A 22,143-nucleotide genomic window follows, 5' to 3' on the forward strand; every position below is an offset into this window, starting at 1 on the left:
GGAATTCTGGGGAAAGTGTTTGCACTGGCAACAAGGGCTGTCCGGGATGCTCGCTGGAGGTGCAGTTGCGTACGTGTGCAAAGGGAACAGCACACACGGGTCTGTGTTAGTTACATCCTGGAAGAGGGAGGCTGTTCTCTATGGAAGTGGATTCCTCTCCCATCTTCACTGGAATATATCCATCAATCCGGGTTGAGGCAATCTTTTCTTCGTAATAAAAACAGATTGACTCGCTTGGTTTTGGCAGAAACTGTTTTGGGGAGACGGGAGAAGGGTTTATCCCCCCCCCAGTCCCTGAGATGGATTTGTCTTTTATCCACTAGATGGCTCCTCACTCCACATTCTCGCTCTTTCCCAAGCATCGCCTTTACTGTAATTTAATTAACTTGATTTATGAAGCGGGTGGCGCACGATGTGGAAAGCAGAGAAGCAGCAACCGTGACCAAAAGATGAGGCGACGCAGAAGGCTCGGCCTTTCCACCCAAAGCAGCCTGTGTCGCTCCCCGCTCAGATCCCCCTTTTATGTAAAGTGTCGTTTTAGGTTTGCCGAGAAATCTGGTCAAGGCGGCGCTGAGCCTTTCTTCAGCCCCGTCTTCTGCAGGGTGGAGAGTCATCTTAAATGTTTTGTTCTGACCCTTGCTGGTAACTGGAGGCCCTTTTAAACAGCCCTTGTTTGATCCAAGAAGCTAACAGAGTACGAAATAAGGTTGGAGAAGAAAAATCGATGGATGGATGGATTACGTGGCATCAAGTCGTTGCTGACTCTTAGCGACCAGAGATAGATTTTCTGCCTGATGATCTCTCCCCAACCTGGTCCTTCAGGTGCCCCCATCACCTGTAACAGAGTCCACCCACCTTGCTGCTGGTCATCCCCTCTCTTTCCTTCCACCTTTCCCAGCATTATACACTTCTCTCTAGAGCCATGTTACTCGACCTTGGGAACTTTAAGATGTGAGGACTTCAACTCCCAGAATTCTGCTGGCTGGGGAACTCTGGGAGTTGAAGTCCACACATCTTAAAGTTCCCAAGGTTGAGGAACACTGGAGTACAGGTTTGTTGTTGTTTATTCGTTTAGTCGCTTCCGACTCTTCGTGACTTCATGGACCAGCCCACGCCAGAGCTTCCTGTCGGTCGTCAACACCCCCAGCTCCCCCAGGGACGAGTCCGTCACCTCTAGAATATCATCCATCCACCTTGCCCTTGGTCGGCCCCTCTTCCGTTTGCCTTCCACTCTCCCCAGCATCAGCATCTTCTCCAGGGTGTCCTGTCTTCTCATGATGTGGCCAAAGTATTTCAGTTTTGCCTTTAATATCATTCCCTCAAGTGAGCAGTCTGGCTTTATTTCCTGGAGGATGGACTGGTTGGATCTTCTTGCAGTCCAAGGCACTCTCAGAATTTTCCTCCAACACCACAGCTCCAAAGCATCCATCTTCCTTCGCTCAGCCTTCCTTATGGTCCAGCTCTCGCAGCCATATGTTACTACAGGGAACACCATTGCTTTAACTATGCGGGCCTTTGTTGTCAGTGTGATGTCTCTGCTCTTAACTATTTTATCGAGATTTGTCATTGCTCTTCTCCCAAGGATTAAGCGTCTTCTGATTTCCTGACTGCAGTCAGCATCTGCAGTAATCTTTGCACCTAGGAATACAAAGTCTTTCACTGCTTCTACATTTTCTCCCTCTATTTGCCAGTTATCAATCAAGCTGGTTGCCATAATCTTGGTTTTTTTGAGGTTTAGCTGCAAACCAGCTTTTGCACTTTCTTCTTTCACCTTCATCATAAGGCTCCTCAGTTCCTCTTCACTTTCAGCCATCAAAGTGGTATCATCTGCATATCTGAGATGGTTAATGTTTCTTCCAGAGATTTTAACTCCAGCCTTGGATTCCTCAAGGCCAGCTTGTCGCATGATGTGTTCTGCATACAAGTTGAATAGGTAGGGTGAGAGTATACAGCCCTGCCGTATTCCTTTCCCAATCTTAAACCAGTCTGTTGTTCCGTGGTCTGTTCTTACTGTTGCTACTTGGTCGTTATACAGATTCTTCAGGAGGCATACAAGATGACTTGGTATCCCCATACCACTAAGAACTTGCCACAATTTGTTATGGTCCACACAGTCAAAGGCTTTAGAATAGTCAATAGGAGTACAGGTAGTCCTCGCTTAACAACCACAATTGGGACTGGAATTTCAGTGGCTAAGCAAAGTGGTTGTTAAGCAAATCTGACCTGATTTTATGACCTTTTTTTGCAATGGTCATTAAGTGAATCACTGCAGGCATTAGGCAAACCACATGGTCATTAAGCGAATCACGCGGTTTCCCCATTGATTTTGCTTGCCAGAAGCCGACTGGGAAGGTTGACAATGGTGATCATGTGACCATGGGACACTGTGATGGTCATAAATGTGAACCAGTTGCCAAGCGCCCAAATCGTGATTACATGACCATGGGGATGCTGCAATGGTTGTAAGTGTGAGGACCGGTCGTAAGTCTGAACCATCACTAAACGAATAGTTTTTAAGCAAGGACTGCCCGTAGAGGGTTAGGATATCAATGATATTCATGAAAAAGCACAAAACGAAATATCTTTGGTCTGTTCCGAGCTGGGATTCGCCTTGCCTAAATGCACAAGAGGACTCATGGTGGCTGGGAGATGCGGGGGGGGGAGCTGAATTTTGGAAAATTTTAGGAAGATCCCCTCTCCTCCCCCAACACCCAGTGGGTTTGCCCCGGCCTCACTGAACGTCCTGCATTGGCTTTTTAATTCTGGCAAACAGGTACTGAAAATCCAGCCCTCTCCCTCGCCGATGCACCACCGCACCCCTGTCTGGACGTGTGAGTGCCATGCCCGTCCCTGGCACGCTCTGTTCTGACACCTGCCCTCCCTGCTGTGGGAGAACAAAGGGCATCTTGTATTGCCAACCACGCACAGCCACGTTGATGAGCCTTTCCACCCTGTAATTTCAGCAAGGACGTGATTCTTGACAGCAGCCCGAGCTGCCAAAGAGAAATTGCCATGACGCACTGCGCTGGCTAACTTGAAAACAAGGCCTGCACGTTTTCCTTCCCCAGGGTGGCCCACTGCAAACCTTCTGCCCCGGTTCCCGCGGCAGGAGAAAGTTGATGCGCCAAGTAACACCCGGCCAACTTTTTGAACTTTTTTTGATCCCTCCCCCCACCCTCCCCTGGTGAAGGATTTGCAATCCAAACCTTTGCACGCTTCGCCGTCGCTTTGGAGTTGATGTGGCGTAGCTGGGCATCCATTCCCGATAATACAAAGCGTGAAATAACAAATCGATCCCACTTAGGTTAATGAGAGCGAAGCCACGGCCTGCATAAAGTTGAACGGTTGACGCTGGAGGATAGTTTTCATGTCTTTAGGAGAAGAGCTGTTGCTGTTACAGAGGGCGCGCCAGAGAGAACATTTGTGATGACGAGCATCTAATTTCCCTCCTGGAATGTTGTCCCTGTATCCGTTTCCCATAAAACAAATATTTCAACTAATAAAGGGTAACTTTGACATATGTGGTCTCTGGAGCTTTGCCCCACTGAAAATTATGAATGGGACCGTTGGGAAGATCCCAGAAGGAACTAAGTTTCTGCAGGGGTCCAGAGGCTTAGAAGCCCTTAAGCCTTGCCCTGCTTAAAACAGCAAGGCTAAGAACTGAACCATTCCAAATGAGAGGAAGGAAAAGAGAGCCTCTGAGTATGAGCCGAACGCATGCCTTTTGGGGAGAGGAGGCATGGGGGTAAAGACAATGCGACAATATTTAATTCCCTCCCCCCGTTCTGTTTTTAAGGGCCTAGGAACCTGATCATGCTTGGGTGCTAAATGAGTACCTTTAGATTCTCGTCTTTCACATAATACAATCTGGAATTTAGAGGGGGGGAGGGAAAGGTGTGGGGGGGGACAAATATACTGCACAAGGAAGTTGCCAAGATTTTCCACCCTGCCTAACCATGTAATCCTGTCTGTTTATTCCACAGTCAGTCCCAGGGTCCTATTTCCCTTGTGTGTATGGAATTTATTTTATTTTATTTGTATTTCAAATTTCTGTCACCGCCCATCTCCCCCAAAGGGGGACTCTGGGCAGTTTACAACACAACAAATTGTGTCTCAAATCCCTTCTGTGCTCCAAGGAGCTAACTCTGAATTTGTTAAGCCAAGATTCCCCCTCTTAAGGTGCCAACGAACACACTAATCCATAAGCCAGGATTTACTCATTTCAGAGGTTGGACCACTAGCAAAGGCAATGATCTTGTTCAAACTTTTTTTAATGGCCCCGGTTCTGTTAAAACTGTTTTTGACGTGCCGCTGCGTTTTGGGTTCGATACGGTCTTCTGAGTGATCAATACAGACCTTCATTAAAGAGGATGGATTCGCACCACCTGCAGAGGCCCAGCGTGTGTTACAGCGGGGCCACCCTGCCTGCAGCTTCTCAGCCCTCGAAACAGACGCGGATTGGAGAAGCCGGGCTTATAAATCAGTGGAACCAAAGAATAAATTGAAAATCCTGCTGGATGAGCCTAACACGCCCAGTGTTATGGGTCCAACCGTGGTCAGTGAAAAACTTGGAGAAGTTAGATCAAACCTTCAGAGGCAGCCTGTCATTATGGGTCTCTGTGTAATTCAGTGCTTCTAAACTTGGCAACTTTAAGATGGGTGGACTTCAACTCCCAGAATTCTGGGAATTGAAGTCCACCCATCTTAAAGCATGCCGGCTGGGGAATTCTGGGAATTGAAGTCCACCCATCTAAAAGCATGCCGGCTGGGGAATTCTGGGAATTGAAGTCCACCCATCTTAAAGCATGCAGGCTGGGGAATTCTGGGAATTGAAGTCCACCCATCTAAAAGCATGCCGGCTGGGGAATTCTGGGAATTGAAGTCCACCCATCTTAAAGCATGCAGGCTGGGGAATTCTGGGAATTGAAGTCCACCCATCTAAAAGCATGCCGGCTGGGGAATTCTGGGAATTGAAGTCCACCCATCTTAAAGCATGCAGGCTGGGGAATTCTGGGAATTGAAGTCCACCCATCTTAAAGCATGCTGGCTGGGGAATTCTGGGAATTGAAGTCCTCCCATCTTAAAGCTGCCAAGGTTGAGAAACACTGGTGTAATCACAATGGTGAACAACAGGCTTCTTTATATATTACCACAAGATATAACTTCTGAATATGGAGATTCAGTTTTATCCAGATAGACCGCCTTCGGAGCTGAAGGTTCTGGTGGATCCAGACAGACCACTTCTGGCCCTGCAGGCCCCATCTGATCAGCTCTGATGGAGGTGATGGTAGATAAACTGCAATAATAAAAACCAACGGCTCACACTGCATTTTAATCTCCACCTCGCACAGTATAAATTCGATCGGAGGGCAAATTTTTGGCTTTCGGGAGCGAACCACAGAGCTGGGAGGGATGAGGTCGATTACAGCCCCTCCCGGCGGAAAACAACGACGGTCTACATCTTCCAAGGAAGGAGGGAACAAAGAAATTGAGGGCGCAAAAGGTTTTCCTTCTTGCAGACCAGCAACAGCTGAGCCTTAATTACGCAGAAGGCCGCGCTTCCACGGGACTTTTTAAAGCCTTTAAAGTCTTTTGCACGGCCGGGCTGGATTGCTGCCCCAGCCTCCCCTCCCCTGCCCAGGTGAAAAGCAAAGGGCAGGTGTTCAGCCCCGGGGTTGCCAATTGACCAGGTGCCCAAACCACGCTGCCTCCTCCTTGCGCGTCTTCTGAGCGCCCGGCGCCGGGAGCCGAGCGCGTCCCGAGCTCGGTTGCCCTGCCCTTCCTCCCTCCTCGGGGTGGCAGCGGCTCCTCCGAGGCAGAGGAGCAGGGGCAGGCCGAAACGTTGGCCGCCCCCTCCCGCGGGGAGCCGAATGAGCGGGCCCAGCGCGCCACGAAGGGTTAACTCCCTCCGCCTCCGCGCCCCCCGCCCGCCGCGCTCCATCCTCTCCTCGAAGTTCGGCTAAAACTTTTCTCCTCGCTTTTTTGGCCGCGGCGCGGCTCCCGATTGGCGGAAAGTTGCGAGCGAGGTGGGGAGGCGGGGGCGGGGCCCCGGCGGCGCTTTTTCTCCCCTCCCGCGGCCGCTGCCAACGCTGAACCCCCGCCGGAGCGATGCGCCCCATTGAGGCGCTGTTGGCCCTTCCCTGGGGGCTCCTCTTGTTCGGGGGGGCCCTCCTGGGCCGGCAGGTGCGAGGCCTCCGCCACAGCGTCTACTGGAACGCCAGCAATCCCAGGTAGAGAAAGGAAGGGGGGGGAAACTGGGGAGGGGGCGCCGCCGGGGTTCCTTCGCCCATCATCCCCTTCCCGGGGGTCTTGAGTCGCCAGCGCTGGCCCTCCTCCCTCCTTTCCTTGGAAAAAGCTTTCCCCCCAGCCCTTGCACCCCAGGGAGGCCTCTTGAGCCTGCCCCCCCTGCATTGCTAAGACCCCCCCCCAAAGCCTTGCGCGCGGGAGGGTGGGCGGCCCAGCGGCTGGACGCCCTTTGTCCGAGCGCAGGAAGAAAGCGCAACATGGAAGGAATTCTCCCCCCCCCCGAAAAAAAACTAGGGAGGCCCTCCCAACTTAACGCCCTCTCTCTTTCCCCCCTCCGGGCCAGAGGCTCTGCTTTAAAAAAAGTTTCCCGAAGTTTGTTCGTGGGAAGGAACTAGTTAAAGCGGCGGGGCGGGGGGGGGAGAGGAGGAGGTCCGGGCGGGGGGCGTCTGCTGTGCCCTCCTTCCCCAGCCGGCTCCATGTTGCGCGCTCAGCATCTCCTTTGTTTGAAGGCCGCCCAGGTGCCCGCGGCGCCCCCCCCCCATTTCCTCCATTGGAGCGGCTGCCTTCCCTAGACTTCGCCCTTTTGGGGGGTGCTGATTTAGCCCCCCCCGTCTGCTTCAAGGCAGCGCATTGGCAGGGGGGGGGCTCCTCGCCCCGGCCACCTTTTTTCATTTGGTTTAGGGGCGGCTGTGATTCGGGTTAACATTTTGGAGGGGGGGTAAGCAGCTTTCTGTCTTTGCTCCCCCATGGTTTTTCTTTCCAAAATGTGCATTTTTTATTTTTTTTTGGCTAATAGCTGAGGCTGGCTGCTGCTGTTAGTATTCCTTCCTCTTCTTCATAGCTGAGGCTGGATGGTTCTATTATTATTATTATTATTATTATTATTCTCCTCCTCCTCCTCCTCCTTTCCCTTCATAGCTGAGGCTGGATGGTTCTTTTGTTATTGTTACTGTTATTTCTTCTCCTTCATAGCTGAGGCTGGATGGTTCTATTATTATTATTATTATTATTATTCTCCTCCTCCTCCTCCTCCTTTCCCTTCATAGCTGAGGCTGGATGGTTCTTTTGTTATTGTTACTGTTATTTCTTCTCCTTCATAGCTGAGGCTGGATGGTTCTATTATTATTATTATTATTATTATTATTATTATTATTATTATTATTATTTTCTGCTGAGGCTCCATGGTCCTCCTCCTCAGCTGGGGCTGGCTGGTTCTTCCCATTATTATTTTTCTGGTTGTTATTTCAGTTTGGAATGCCTGCTTGGCGTGGCGGGGGGAGGAAATGCCTGCCCCTGAGAATGGGGACCTAGGAAGAAAGCGGTCGCATTTCTTAAAGCAAACCAGGGCCGCCTGAGAAATTTGCCCCAGTTGCTCTGTTTGGCCAGCTTTTCGTTGGCATAAGTCATTTGAAGGTTCAGGGCCTTGCTTGCAAAACTATCAAAGGTGGAACACGCAGGGAGAATTTGTTTTCCCTCCCTCCTTCCCTGCCATTTATTAATCCATAAAGGGAATTGCCGAGGCCTTGTTTTGGGAAAAACACGCCAGGTTTTTTTCCCTAATCTCAGCAAGCCTTAGAAACAAAGGGGAGGGGGGCTCTTATTTTAAAGCGTCCAAGATTCCTGGGGCCACCTGAGGCTGAAATGGGCATGGGACATCAGGGCATGCTCTCCAGCAAAAGGCCCAGCTGTTTTTATGCTGGTGGGAATCTGCTGCTCCGATAGAACTTTGATTTTTGTTACCCCCCCCTTTTTTTTTCCTTCTGAGAGGGGCCCACCCAGGTAGGTGGGGGAGAGGCAAGTTTGCAAGGAGAGAGGTGGGTGATCTGCAAGATACATTCCAGGTTGTTTTTGCTGTGCTCAGCGTGGGAGCAAATTAGTTGGCACTCTTGAGGCCTAGTTAAAGCCACACTAGGACTGGGAAGGGCTAGCCAGCAACTCCAGCTGCTGCTCTAGGGAGGGGTTGACAGGTGAAACCTCCCAAATCGGTTTCCTCCTCATTGCACAATGTCGATTCCTTCCCCGCACTTAGAAATGTAGTATCTCAGGGAGAAGGCCTCCGATCTCATCTTTTCCTTGCGATGTCAACTCTCTCCAGTTTGCGTTTGAAGCCGCCTCTCTGTGTGTGTGTTCCTGTTTATGCTCATTTATATGTCACCTTGATCCAAGCAAGGCGCTAAGCAGCTTGCAACAGAAGGCAAGCATTAAAATAAAAACCAGCAATGGGAAATAGAAGCATGCAGTAGAAAGCAAAGGTTGGAATAGAAAACGGTTTGAAACAGTTGAATGCAAAGGTTACAATAAAAGCATGCAATTGAATACAGACAGTAAAATAGAAACATGGTTGGAAACAATTGAATGCAGACATTAAAATAAAAACATGGTTCAAAAGAATTGAATGCAATAAACAATGACAATAACAATAAAAGCATGCAATACAATAAAAGCATACAATAACAATAACAATAAAAGCATGCAATATAATGCAAACGTTACAATAAAAACATGATTCGAAACAATTGAATGCAAACATTAAAATAGAAACATGGTTCAAAAGAATTGAATGCAGACATTAAAATAAATTATTATTGGGTGCAATGGCTCCAAACAGGTTTGGCCAGGGAGTTGCGTTCTCACCAACCTGAACTTTTGAGTTTTAATTTCTGTGGCCGAGCAACAAATGGCGATGCTGTGATCCTGTTTTTTGCCCAGATTTTTCAAAACCCTGCAGTGGCTTCAGTCTCCAATGCTCAGAACTAGAAAATCTCTAGCAAAACTTTGTAGTTGTGCATCTACAGGACGGTAAATGCCGGACTATAAAGTTACAAGCCCCATTTATAACGAGGGTCTGTTCATCTTTTCCAAACAGCATCGTAAGAGATATTCTTGCACCCCCAGAGTCCTTGTGGGTGCATGAGGAGAAGGCCGTAAATTTGCAAAAGGCCATAAATCTGCACACGGTTTTCTGCCTGCGATTGGGAGGCGAAGCAAAGGGCAGCCAAGGTATATGGAAACCTTTCCCCGCCTTTCGGTTTATTTGCTTTGCTGGGAAGCACAACGTGGCCTTGGGACTGTGGCAACTATCTTGTGTTTGAGCTTGCAAAAGGGGGGGAAAAGTGACATTTTCTGGTGTCCCACAGGCGAAATATTGAGAGGGACTTTTTTTCAAGGTTGCAGACAGATTCTCCTGCCAGAGAATCCCCCGCTTTCCAATTCACTTCCTTTCCATTGGATCCCGTGCCCAAATGTGACCACAGCAAGGGCTCCTGTCTCCTTTTGCAGAGGGACATTAAAGCTTTCCATCATTATTTTCCTTCTCCTGTGTGGCCAAGATGGGTCAAAACTTTTGCGGAGTGAGTTGCCCAGTGGGCCGTGACATCTGGTAATGGGGGGGAGGGAGGACGGCTCGCGGCCGGACTTGATGGCCTGAGCAAAGTCCTTTCTGCTTCAAACTTCCAAGGGGACCTTTGAAAACCAACTTTCCAGCCCTGGAAACTCAGCTCTGCCCCCGAGCAGCCTTTCAGCTTCTTGCCAATGTCAGCTTGCCAAAGGAAACTTACGGGGCGTATCTGCGGTTTGGGGGGGGGGGGTGATCCACGTTTGACCGTGTCCGCTTGGACTCCAGATTCCAGATCTGGTGGTGCTGTTTGGGCAGCCTGGCTCCAGAGGTGTGAGACCCAAAGCTTGCTCTATGTCCCAGCTGGTCTGGCACGTTACGTCAGTGTCTCAGTTGTGGCTTAACATCGCCGCTCTGCAGCTTGGGGCGTTCGGATCGCATCTTCCTGTGATCCTCCTTGTTTTTTTTCTGGAGAATCCAGCGCACAATCTTCCCATTTGTATTTACGGCAGCTTTGGGAACCCAAACAGCTGACAAGACTCCACATGTTGGGGCTTTGGAAATACAGCATATTTTGGATTCTGCGTCTCCTGTGGCTTCTTTGGGGAGGTGATGGACAGACCGGATTCCTAAACTGAGAAGGGGAGAGGCTGAAAGCTGGGTCTGGGAGGCAAAACATCCATTAGGCAAGATCTGTTCTCACGTCCGTTTAAAGAGATCTCATTAGTTATCCGGGCTTTGGACTTGGTTCTGCAGTTGCCAAATCCTTGCTTTGAGTTTTGCGCTTAATCTGTGCTTTGGCGGTTTAGTCATTGTGGCATTATTATTATTATTATTATTATTTTAATTTGGGTAAGATATTAGAAACCCTTTTTGAAAGGAAAAGAAAGAGGTTGATTCAACTTGCCGGCGCCATTCATCTGGCAACTGGGGAAGGTGTTAATCTCAGCAAAGGCCCAGCCCTGCCATCTAAGCCACAAAACTTTAAGAAAAAATGCTAGATTAAACAGAGTTTTCTCGATCACGTGCAGAGTGTGGCTGACGAGTCACCTCCGAATGGGTGGCGTTTGGTCGTTCCTAGGCAAACGTTGCCAATCCCGAAGCGTCTCTTTGAATGGGATTCTGCCGGCCAACAAAATGCGATGATTTTCGGTAAAACCCCACATATATATAATTGGGGTTCTGCTAATATACTTGCGTTACACACCCACACACACTCACGGAGAAGAGAGCAGATTTTCTTCAAATACTTGAGAGTGCTTTTATTTTTAGCTCGCTAATCGCTTACCATGAAACATTGCGTTGACTTCCAAAATCCCTGTATGTCCCCTTTTTGGGAGAGATGGGCAGTGATAGAAATTTGAAAAATAAATGTCAGTATTTGACTAAATTTGTTTTGTCCCCTCTGAACACCTCTCTGGTTCACGAGTGTGCTGTTTTGGGGGAAATAGGAGGGGGAAGGAGTATTAGGTATGTTTGCTGCCTTGAGTTATTAAAAAATAAATAAAGGCAGGATAATAAATAAAGGATATTTCCTCCTCCTTCTCCTCATTATCATCACAGCTGTGGTTGGATTCTTCTTCCTCTTCTTCCAATTAATTTTCAAGGAATTAAGTGTGGGCTGGCTCGGTGGGGAGAGTTGAGATACCGGATCAAACCCAGAACGTTCCTGCGGTTATATTAAAGCCGAACCAGAATGGAAGAGATGCCTAGCCTTGTTCGCAACACCTTCACAGCATCAAAATAGGTCATTGGCATTTATAATTGTCCAGCTGAGGCCTTTGGCTGGTAAGGGCCTTAAACCTCTCCACCCTGTGGCCCACTTCCACTCAATTTTGTTTCTTGCACAACTGGCACATGTTTGCGCATTGTTCTTGAAAGCAAGTGGGCCGGTTCACGGGCCACGCCAAAATGCTGGCCTGAGAAATAATTGCTTCCATTCCTTCTATGCTAATCTGACCAATTTAGCAAAGGAGGACCATTTTAGTGGGGGCTGGGGACAATCCACAGCAAGGATCGGTTGAGCCTAGGTTTCTGAAGGCCCTGGGAAGAAGCGCGGGGAAGAAATAAGCAGCAAATTGGACGAAAACTGTTTTTCTCTCTCTAGTTTTTATACTTTTTTTTTTTTTTTGCTGGATTTTTCCAAGTTTCCCCAGTGTGTTTCTCTGGTGTCACCTGGAAACTGAAAGGCTGAGTGAGGTCAGAAGAATATGCAGCGGTTTCCAAATCTAGCACATTTTAAAAGTAAAAGATTTTTTTTTTCTCTGTTGCAATCCTTGAGGTTTAAATCCTTGAGATTTAACTTACATGGAAAGAAGGACCGTTTGGGCTGAACTGTAGGAGAAGATGGAGTTAAGAGGCAAGGGGGGTTTCCCATTGTTTTGGACTACAACTCCTATGCTTATCTTCATTGGCTGCGCAGGCTGGGTTTGGGGAGAATTTCTCCCTGGGAGCAACAGGCGCGTGCTCACTCGATGTGATTCAGCCGAGGTTGCAAATCTTCTCCTTTGGACCCTCTTGCATCCCGTTTTCTCGGTCACACGGCCCCTTGGACATGAAATAATTTACGGATCTGTAGCTCTGATGAGATGCTGCAAAGAAGGCTGCCTCCCCTCCCCAATTTTTTTCAATTTCCCTTCAATTTTCTTTACCCCCGAGTTAAAAAATCCAAACAAAATGGTACAACTGCCAATGTGTCCTTCGCCTTGAAACCATTCCTGGGTCTCCTTCTGACAGAAACAGCCAGCGGTGCCCGCCTGGAAGAGCCCACGGCCAGTGGTGCCCGCCTGGAAGAGCCCGTTGTTCACCATTGGCGAGAGGCTGCAGTCCCTACCTTTCTCAAGCCCTGGGGAGGAATGTGGTGGGACCCCAAGCCATTTCTTGACTCTGGCTTCTTCTCAGCCCCGTTTTTCTCACGGCCCCTTGAATTAATCAGAGCTGACATCTCCTTGCTAAGCTGGACGGGACAGCTGGATCAGAGTGGCGGGTGTGGGAAAGGGAGGCATTTTCTGTGGGGCCCAGACTCCGGACTTGGTGGGGAAAAATTCAGTGGGGAGACAGAAGGGTCTTCAAAGTTGTTGGAGGCAGGTGGGAAGTTGATGGTGGTTAATTTCTTTTTTTGTTGTTGTTGAGGATTCATTAATTGTTCAAGATATAATTCAGGCATATAATGCAGAATATAAGACCAATAGAATACAAGTCTAAGGAAGGAACAGGAAACGCTAAACCGGTGCAGGAATAAGCAAAAAAGCGTATCCAACCAGTGGCCTCTGACCTTTTCCCGCACAGGTGTACAAGTCCATAAAAGTTATTCTCTTCCTATTAATTAAACATGTAGTAACACTGTATCTCTAAAATTGAACCATTCAGTCATCAAAACCTAAAATCACCGCCCAGAGTGCCCTTTTCGGGAGAGATGGGCAGGGATAGAAATTTGAAAAATTAAATAAATAAAAAGTAAAGTCAGGACTTCATTCTTTTGCATTACCAACGAATAGCCCAAGAGCAGCTTCCAGATGGAAACGAATCTAATTACAGTGTTTTCTCTTATCGGTGCGGTCAGTTTAGCCATTTGTGCCGATTCCATCGATTTAATCATCCGGTCCTCCGTTGAGGGAATTTGTGCGTTCTTCCATCGTATCAGAGTCCTGAGCCTCCCCCAAGGGCAACTTAGAAACAAAATCCAGACAACTTTATGGCAGCTAGCAAAGCCGGGGAAAGTTGGCTTGCTCCGAAGGGCCTGTTAGTAAAAACGCTCAAGAGGATCAATGCTGGGTGAGGCCCAGGAGCACCTCATGAGAAATGAATTCTTAATTAAAGAACCTTGACTTCCGCCCACAGAAAGAGGATGTCCGTTGTGTCTCTGGATGAGTGGCCGGTGCAGTCAGCGCTGTTTCTAATCAGGGTCCAGGGAAGGGCCTTTCGCAGCTCCGGTGGGTGCATCAGGCTGCCTCCATTTTAGCAAAACTAAAGGAGTCTGCCTGTTGCTTCCCTGTTTGAGTGATTGTGCTGTCATGTAAAGGTGCGAGTGGATAAGTTGGGAAGGAGTCTGTTGCTTCCCTGTTTGAGTGACTGCTTTGTCCTCCTCCTTAAAAAATAAGACTGGATAAGCCGAGTCTCTGCAATGAACTGCAACGTCCAGATGAACTGAGATTAATTTTGCTCCAGGAAGTGTGGAAGAGAGAAATCCCCTCTCCTGAGCATCTCTGGGGTGTTTTGAGCCACATAATCTGAATTTTTGATGGGTCTAGTGATCCCGCTTGGAATCACGAGCTGTTTTTCTTCTCCGCTTCCAGGTTCTTTGATTCAGACGGAGGCTACGCCATCCAGGTGTCCATCAATGACTATCTGGATATTTACTGCCCCCATTATGAGCGGCCGTTGGCTGCGGGAAACCCAGAAACCTTCACTTTGCTAATGGTCAACGCCGAAGGCTACCGAGGGTGCTATGAAACTCCGGGAGCTTTCAAACGCTGGGAATGCAACCGCCCGTATGCTCCCTACGGAGCCATCCGCTTCTCAGAGAAAATCCAAAGGTTCACCCCGTTCTCCCTGGGCATCGAGTTTCAGAGGGGCCAGGAATATTACTATATATGTGAGTTGAAGCAGAGTTTGATTGGGGTTGTGCATCTGGCCGTAGTAATTTAATTTAAGAAGCAGCTAAGTTGGTGGGAATCATGCAAATGTGTCTTTTTCTTTCTTACGCATTTGAGCGATCTCCTAAGCCCCAGGCAGTATATCGAACAGATCTGCCACCGCTTTTAGCCTGACAACAACAACCCTGCGGGGTAGGCTGGGTTGAGAAATCAGGATTGATCCCCAGGCACCTTAGGTTTCCTCTGTCCTTGGCCCAGATTTTAACTGCCCTTTGGAGCACACCGTTTCTCTGATTAGAGAACAGAGATTTGTAATGCACCCTGAAATATTCCCAATTTTCAAACCGGGGCCTTATTTTTCCCCGCCGGCGGAATTTATCACATTCCAGTCTGCTCCTCTGAACAAAAGCTGCCCTCCCCAATTTGATGCGCTCCATTAAAAATAAATAATAATAAAAAAACACGCAAAGGGAGTCACGGTTCCTGTGCCTTGTGTCGCTCGGCCTTAATCATCATGCCTTTGGGCCGAGTTTATTGAAATAAATACGCCTGTTAGCAGAGCTCGGTTGCCACGCTGCCTGTCTGAAAGGCACAGAATGAGGAGGGAGAAGTTAAATTTTAATGGTGAGAGGCTGCATTTTGATGCCCTCGGATCCGAGACGGACCCCTTCACAGGAGGGCTAAGCAATGCATAGCTGATGGGGTTATTACTATTATTATCGTTACTGTTATTGTTTGCAATGCATTAGGAAAAAAGCCCCTTGATGAATCAATGTCTCCTGGCTTAAGAATGGTGCAGTGTCCACTTAATCAGCTCCAGTTTGAGTGGATTAATCTGCAGATTGAAAAATGGGTGCAAGCCGGGAGTAAATCCCAAGTCTTAGGCATTGCTTATATTGGACACTTGTACCCATCAATACAGCTGCTGGCCTAGTTATGACTACCTGTATGGTATGTGAGAAAGGCCCTGAGGAACGGGGCAAAGAGACGCTGCCAAGGGAATGGTCAGATAAGAGGCAGCTTAGCCCTCAGCTGCATAATGGGCGGAGAAAGAGGCTCAGAAGGGACCCTGCCTGGTTTCTCAGGCTGTAAAGGAGACAGGGGGAGATTTGTACTTTCAGACTTGCAAGATTGATGTCAGTGGAGCCTTACAATAAAGTAGAATTGGCTCATCTGGTCATGTTTCCTGACTGGTCTATCTGGTGAGGCTGACAGCAATCTTGCAAGTCTGAAAGTACAAATCTCCCCCCGTCTCCTTTACAGCCCGAGAAACAAGGGAGGGTCCCTCCCAAGCCTCTTTCTCCACCCATTATGCAGCTGCGGGCTATGCTCCCTCTTACCTGTCCATTCCCAAGGCAGCGTCTCTTTGCCCCGTCTCCCAAGGCCTTTCCCACATCCCATTACACCACCCAACCCCTACAAGCTCCCCATCCAGAGTCCTTCCGGGTCTCGCTGCTGGGCCATCAACCTACGTATCCCTTTTTTAATGAAACATCTCCCCAACGTTGGGCTGGCTTTTTAATTTTGTTGGTTTTGTGGGCCAACGTGCACATTTGATCTTCTGCCCACTGTCCTCGCTCTCTTCCTTTCCCACAGCTATCCCGACGTCGGAGAGTGCTGGGCAGTGTTTGAAGCTACGAGTTTTTGTCTGCTGCAAAGCCAGTACCAGTAAGTGGGTCTGTCCCTCCTGTTTATGGGGGTCTGTGGTGGTGGGCCCGTGAAATCCAACAGGGCCCTTGTTCTGATGCTCCTGCGTTCTCAGCCTGAGAATCCTGGATGATGGCACATCCCTCCTTCAAAATACAATGAAAGGGCGAGAACAAACCAAGTTCCTCAAAAGTTCCAGTTCTGATCCTCAGCGTCGCTGAGAACTTGGCACAACCCCCATGTCTGGAATCGTGGAGAGGCTAACCTTTCTTAATTGGCCACCTTCCAGCTCTGTTGGACTACAGCTTCCATAAATGGCCTGGCTGTCTGGGGATGGTCGGGGTTGTGGTCCAATAACCCTTGGTGGGGTGGCTAGATTGGTGAGGACCAGGGTATACGGTATTCGGTGAGTTGGACTAATAATCTGGTTGATAAAAGTTCAGTATGTAAGACGTCCTTGAATTCAAAACCATGAGGACTAGAGCCTTTTTTTAAAAAAAATGAGGGAAAATGCTCTGTCTCGGGGTCAGAGTTTGATACGCTGATTTGATACCAGCATAGTATCTCCATAGCAGGGCTGGGAACGATGTCAACTTCGAATTTTGAGCATTTGAGCAAGCACTGAAAGCAACAAGAATAAGGATATAAACAAAATAATTCAATCCAAGTTGAAAGTGGGTTCCAGTCCAACCTGAAATGATAACGGTGATTTATAAAGAGGGCAGCCGCATCCTAGCTTCCCCAGTTTTGTTACTTTAGAGCATTTTCTCAACCTTGGCAGCTTGAAGATGTGTGGACTTCAACTCCCAGAATTCCCCAGCCAGCATGGGGAAGGGCTAGGGAATTCTGGGAGTTGAAGTCCACACATCTTCAAGCTGCCAAGGTTGAAAAACACCGCTTTAGAGGGTAATCTGTCGTTCAAAGGCAGAGAAATGTTTGTTAGCTTCGTACAACGGGGGGACACACGTCAAGTGGGTTGTGTGAATGCAATTAAAGTTCAAATCTCATTTTAACAGGCCATTTTTGGAGTGGGTACCAGATTTCCAGCTTCTGAATGTCCGTTAAATACCCCAAGATAGCATGCGGTGATTCCCATCCTCTGTAGAGTAATGCCAACGATGTTGTTTAGATTATTTGTAACAATTAGCATAAAATGAACATAAGTTTAATTACCTGGCCTGGATGACTTCAGATGCAATGGACATGTTTTATTTTGGGGGAAACACTTGGTCTGTATTCTCCGGAATCGCTAAGCAGAGACCCACTTAGTTTGCCCCTCTGGTGATGTTTGATGTGCTCTTTTTGAGGCTGTGCGTGGGGGAAGAGGAAAGGGGACCACTCTGTGCTTTTTTGCTTATCCCTGTTTCCTTTCTAGCCACAGACCCTGTCACAGAGGCACCCAAATCTCAGCCACGTGGGAGAGGCGGTCCAGAGAGTGAGTTTGGGGAATATTGGTGTTTTAGATCGGGCGGGGAGGTCATACTGAGAAGCAATTGGCAGATACTTATCTAATTAATGCAACAGGCATTTTTTAAAAAAATCTAGAATGGAAGTCCTTGAGTCCCAATCGAAAGGGGCAAGGATGCATTTTTTAAAAGGCCTGTGTGTGTGTGTGTGTGAGAATGAGAGGGGAATTCTGTATGATTGGGCCCTGGTGGAACCTCCTTCTCTAGCCACAGTCTACCTTGCTGCTCTGCCCAACGACAAAGGAGGATGGTTTGGCAGATGGATTTCTAGCCTGTGTGGTTTACCATCCTCTTAGGGGGGCCCTGCAAGCTAGGATAAGCCGCCTCTTGCGGGTCTGCGCTAGGCCCCCAGGTGTGGAATTTCCGTCCTCTGAGCATCTGTTCAAGCCTCATGTGGGTGATCGTCCATATGGATTTTCCGGTTGCCTCTGCAAACTGGGACTGCCACAGGATGAACTCCTGTTTTGCTAGGCGGGCCTCCCGCCCCAATACCAGTTGGCATTTGCCCTGCGAGAGGGGTCCTCGTGGTCTCGTTGAGAGGGATGACAGGACACCCCAAAACTTCCAGGAAAACCATGCACAAGTGATTTGGGAAGATCTAGGCCAGCCTTTCTCAACCTTTTGTCCCCGGAGGAACCCTTGAAATATTTTCCAGGCCTCGGGGAACCCCTGCCCATTCAGGCTCAAATAGAGGCCAGAAGTCACCAAATTACTCTATGCGTTTCATGTGTCGGCCTGTCTAGAAGCCTTAACCGTGTTCTTAAACTGAAAATAAAGGAGGAAACTTGCCTCTTTAACATGAAGTGGCCCAAATTTGAAATAATGTTTTAAATAAATCGGGATCTCCCAGGGACCTCTCCCTGGTTGAGAAACCCTGATCTAGGGGGAAATAGATCAGAGGCCTTCAACGGGAGGAGATGGGCGGGGATAAATTAGATAAAGAAATAAAGATAAATAAATAAAATAGGGAAGGAAATCCCCTGCAAAATTTCCCAGTTTTCATGCATGTGAACCCCCGTTCTCAGCACTCAGTCTCCTTCCACTTAGATATTTTTTTTCCTTTCCCCCAGAAGCGGTCGTCGCCCAAGGAAACGGCCCTGCCCCGATCCAGCTCAGCGTTGCCTGCCTGGGACTCCTGGCAGTGCCCTTCCTGTGGCTCTGACTGTGGGGAATCTGGATTACAAGCCTCCCTGAGGCTCGGGCCGGGCAGGGAGCGCTGCCAGAGGGATTTCTCCACCCCGCTGCTACCCCCATTGCAGAGATGCCGATTTGTCACTTGGCACTTTAGACCTGGCTGGGGACCCCCCCTCCAATTCTCCGATCACAAAGCTGCATCTTGGATGGGCAGCGTTCCCGGCTGCCGAGGGACAGGATTCGCCTCTTTAATCCGGGATGCTCATCTCTGCTCCCATTCAGGCTCAGGAGGATTTTCAATGGGAGTGTAAGTCTGGGGAATATTGAGTGGGAGGGAGGGAGGGAGGAGGGCGCCGTGGAGGTCATTTAGCTCAACCCCCCGAGTTGGACGTCCGACCGGCATCCCTAATAGATTGATGTTTGTTTCTTGCAAAGAAACCCCTTTGAGGGTCTATTCACTAGCAAGGCGTTTCTGCCCATCTTTAGCCAGGATCAAACTCTGATTTGGGGAGGGGGGCTCTGCTCACCAAACCGGCAGGGGATGACCGGGGAGTCACTTCTGCTGGGTAGGCATTATCCGTAGAACTCGATTCCGTGACCATCGTAACTTCCCAGTAAAAGAAAACTTCATGTCTTGAATCGCTTCTTTTCCCCTTCTCCTTCAGAGGAGCCGCTTTGATAGCGTTGCTGGAAAAAGCAGCGTGGAAATAACTTTAAAAAAAAAAACCTAAATTAAGCCTGGAGCGACAAAGAGAGCAAGTCTCGTCTGCGTGCCCTCCTTCCATCCGAGCTGGGGAGCCAGATGCTAGACACAGCTCAGATACGTCTGCCAGTTTTTTTCCCTGCAAGGATAAAAACATGACTTTGCTGTTTCAGCGAAGAAAAGATTTTAACTTTTTTTTTCCCAGCCGCGAGTCTAAATTCTAAAAAAAAATTAAAAGCCAGCCAGCTAGCTGCGCCCGTTGATGAAGTACTCCATTCATTCTGTGCCCTAGCCTTTTGGGATCCTGTGGGTCCAGGACACACTCATATCACATAGGCCCGTTTCGTAGATCGCTCTAAACTGGTTCATGGCGTTACAAGTAGTCCTCGCTTAACGACGGTGACTGGGACTGGCAACTACGTCGCTAAGTGGCGCGATCGTAAAACACCATGTCACGTGGCCACGCTGACTTATGACAGCAGTTCTGGCAGTTCCCGTTGCTGTCGTTAAGCGAATCCTGCGTGGTCGTTAAGTGTGACGTCACTTGGTCGCCATTTGTGACCGCCAGCCAGCCTCCTCATTGGCTTTGCTTGTAGGAAGCCAGCAGAGAAGTTGCAAAGGGTGATCATGTGACCGTGGGACACTGCGACGGTTGTCATTTCACACTGGACGCCAAAGGACTGATTGTAAGTCCCACTTGTTCAGCGCCGTCGTAACTATGAACCGCCACTGAGCAAGTGGTCATTAAGCGAGGACTCCCTGTAACGTATGGCTGCCCAAAGACCAGCCGTAACCTCTGGAGCTGAGAAAGAAAAGTCACCATTAAATAAAAAAAGAACACCTTTGAGCTAGTCACAAAACGGCCACAGTTGTCTGCTTGCTGCCAAAGGCCACCGAAGTTGGAAGGGCGAAGGCAGAAAATTACAGAACAAATTGGGTAATCTGTTGAGGCCGAGCCGAAATCAAATAACAGACCCATGAAAATGTCAGAAGTCAATATGAAGGAATGGAAGGAAGGGGGACCAGTGGTGTCAGCAAAGGACGCCGCTGAAAACATTATGTATGAGAACCGGGGAGAGAATGTGGAGAAAATTCATTTGGGTCACTGCAAGCCGACTCGGTTCGCCCCCTGGTTTTAGATGCAAGCATAAATTCATTTCAACACTGTTTGTCTGTTTTTTTCCAGACTTGGCCCTGCGGTTTGCCTCTTCCAAACCGGGGGCAAAAATAGGCTGGCGGGCTATATGTGCAACAGCATTGTACTGGGGGGGGGCTCCCTCCACCCAAAAGTGTAGCTTAGGCAAAGTGCAAATCTCGTCCCTTGGGAGAAATGCATACAGGTTTGCCAATGAACTTTTTAAGGGGAGGGAGAGAATGCGTAAACCTGACCCAAGAATGAAGGGAATTAAAATTGGGGAGATTGGAAAAGGGGAGCAGTTAAACGCAGGTCGGCGTGGACCCGCGCTGGAGAGAGAAACCAGATTTGCCCGTTGTTGCAGGATAATCAAGCGTGGAGTGCGAATCCTGATTTTGAAGGTCACAGAGTAGCTGGGATAAATCTTGAAACTCGCTCAAGTGCCCCTGCTAAAAAGCCAGCCGGTCGATGCCGAGAAAGACCAGGACAGCTGAGCAGGGTCCCTCACCCTGGGGCCTTCGTGTCTGGCTAAGCCCTGAGCTTTGGCTCTCAAAATTAGAATTAGTCTTTGATGCACAACACCCCACCCCACCCCGCCCAGCACATTTCTGCTTCCTAAAGCTTTGCACAACTGGCTTGTAACAAGCTCTCTTTCTCTGTCTTCCCCTCCAGGCATTGTGTCTTGTTCCCACCGGATGTCAAAGCTGCGCTTTCTGCGTCGGGGACCGGATTAAGACCCGGGCTTCCCTCCCCGTAAAGAAAATCCAGATTTTAGTTTCTTCCAGGGGTCTCCAGGACTGCACGCCAAAGATAGGAGATTCCCCCTGCCCCCCGTTTGCAATTTCTGATGACCTAAAACATTGCTGCTGGAATGGAGGAGGTTGGCTCCTCCCCTCCCTCTTTCCTCTTTCAGGTGGTCTTTTGAGCCCTGTGTTCTCCCCAGCCCACCTCCCAAAACATCTGGACCATGTCAGCCTCTCAGCCCTATTCTGTTCTCGACGAGAACGACCCTCACGACGGATGGCTCCGTTTTTGTCTTCCGTGAAGATGCCAACTTCCCGTAGCTGGTGCTGCCCTTGTTTTTAAATTTGGTGGTCCTCAGTGACCGAGCCAAGCAATAAATCCATTTTAGAAATGCTGTTCCTTGTTTTCACTCCCGGGAGTCCTTGAAAGGAAGAAATGGAGGGAGGGGGGAACAGGAAAAATGTTGGGGCGATGGTAGTGGTAAGAACGAGGATATGAGGGGGAAAAATGGGTATTGTTGATAGCTGCAGATGGGTGTTGCTACTGCTGCTTTTAATCTCTGCTTTTTAAGCCCAGGGCTACTCCAAAGAGATGGATCCTTGACAGGCTGGACCTCCAAACGCACGTGGAATTAAAGGGGTTTCTCTCCCTCCCTAACTGACGATGGGGGTCTTTCTCCCCTTCCTCGGCACAGCTGGCTTGGAGAGCCCAGCAGATCGGCCAAGGAAGCGTCCGCCTCTCAAGATGGGGGGATTCAACCAAATTCTTCCCCTTAGTGGTAGCTGGATGTCTTTCCCCAGCTGGGGTGTCTGTAAAATAGCAAAATTAAACCAGGGGCATTGCCCACAGGGGTCACCACGTTGGGCCCGGGAGGACAAAACGGCAGAGCCCGTTCTGTGCCGCCGCTTGATTTTCAAGCAGACGCCCCATGCTGCAGATGCCAAGCTCCAGGCTTGGGAATAACCAAGACAAGCCTGGTAGGAACGAAATGATGGTTTACTCTTTGGCGTGCTTCCCCTGCCCATCCGCCCCTGTTCTGCTCGCCTTGTTTCCTCCAGCCCTCGCTCAGCTCGGCGACCTCCGAGGCGGCTGGGATTAATTGCAGTGTTTGATATTGAGATGTCGGGAAAATGTCACAA

At 49.0% G+C, this 22,143-nt stretch overlaps 1 protein-coding gene across 1 annotated transcript; it reads left to right on the forward strand.

The window, feature by feature from the left end:
* The first annotated feature begins 6,074 nt into the window (after positions 1 to 6,074).
* On the forward strand, positions 6,075 to 21,179 carry LOC134506626 (ephrin-A4-like). Its single transcript, XM_063316875.1, has 6 exons — positions 6,075 to 6,230; positions 13,876 to 14,174; positions 15,772 to 15,837; positions 17,198 to 17,257; positions 18,359 to 18,729; positions 20,933 to 21,179. Exons 1-5 carry the CDS (start codon positions 6,109 to 6,111, stop codon positions 18,448 to 18,450), a joined length of 639 nt encoding a protein of 212 aa, XP_063172945.1. The 5' UTR covers positions 6,075 to 6,108; the 3' UTR covers positions 18,451 to 18,729; positions 20,933 to 21,179.
* The last annotated feature ends 964 nt before the right edge of the window (positions 21,180 to 22,143 follow it).

The sequence above is a fragment of the Candoia aspera genome, chromosome 17 (genome assembly GCF_035149785.1).
Source record: "Candoia aspera isolate rCanAsp1 chromosome 17, rCanAsp1.hap2, whole genome shotgun sequence".
NCBI lineage: Eukaryota > Metazoa > Chordata > Lepidosauria > Squamata > Boidae > Candoia > Candoia aspera.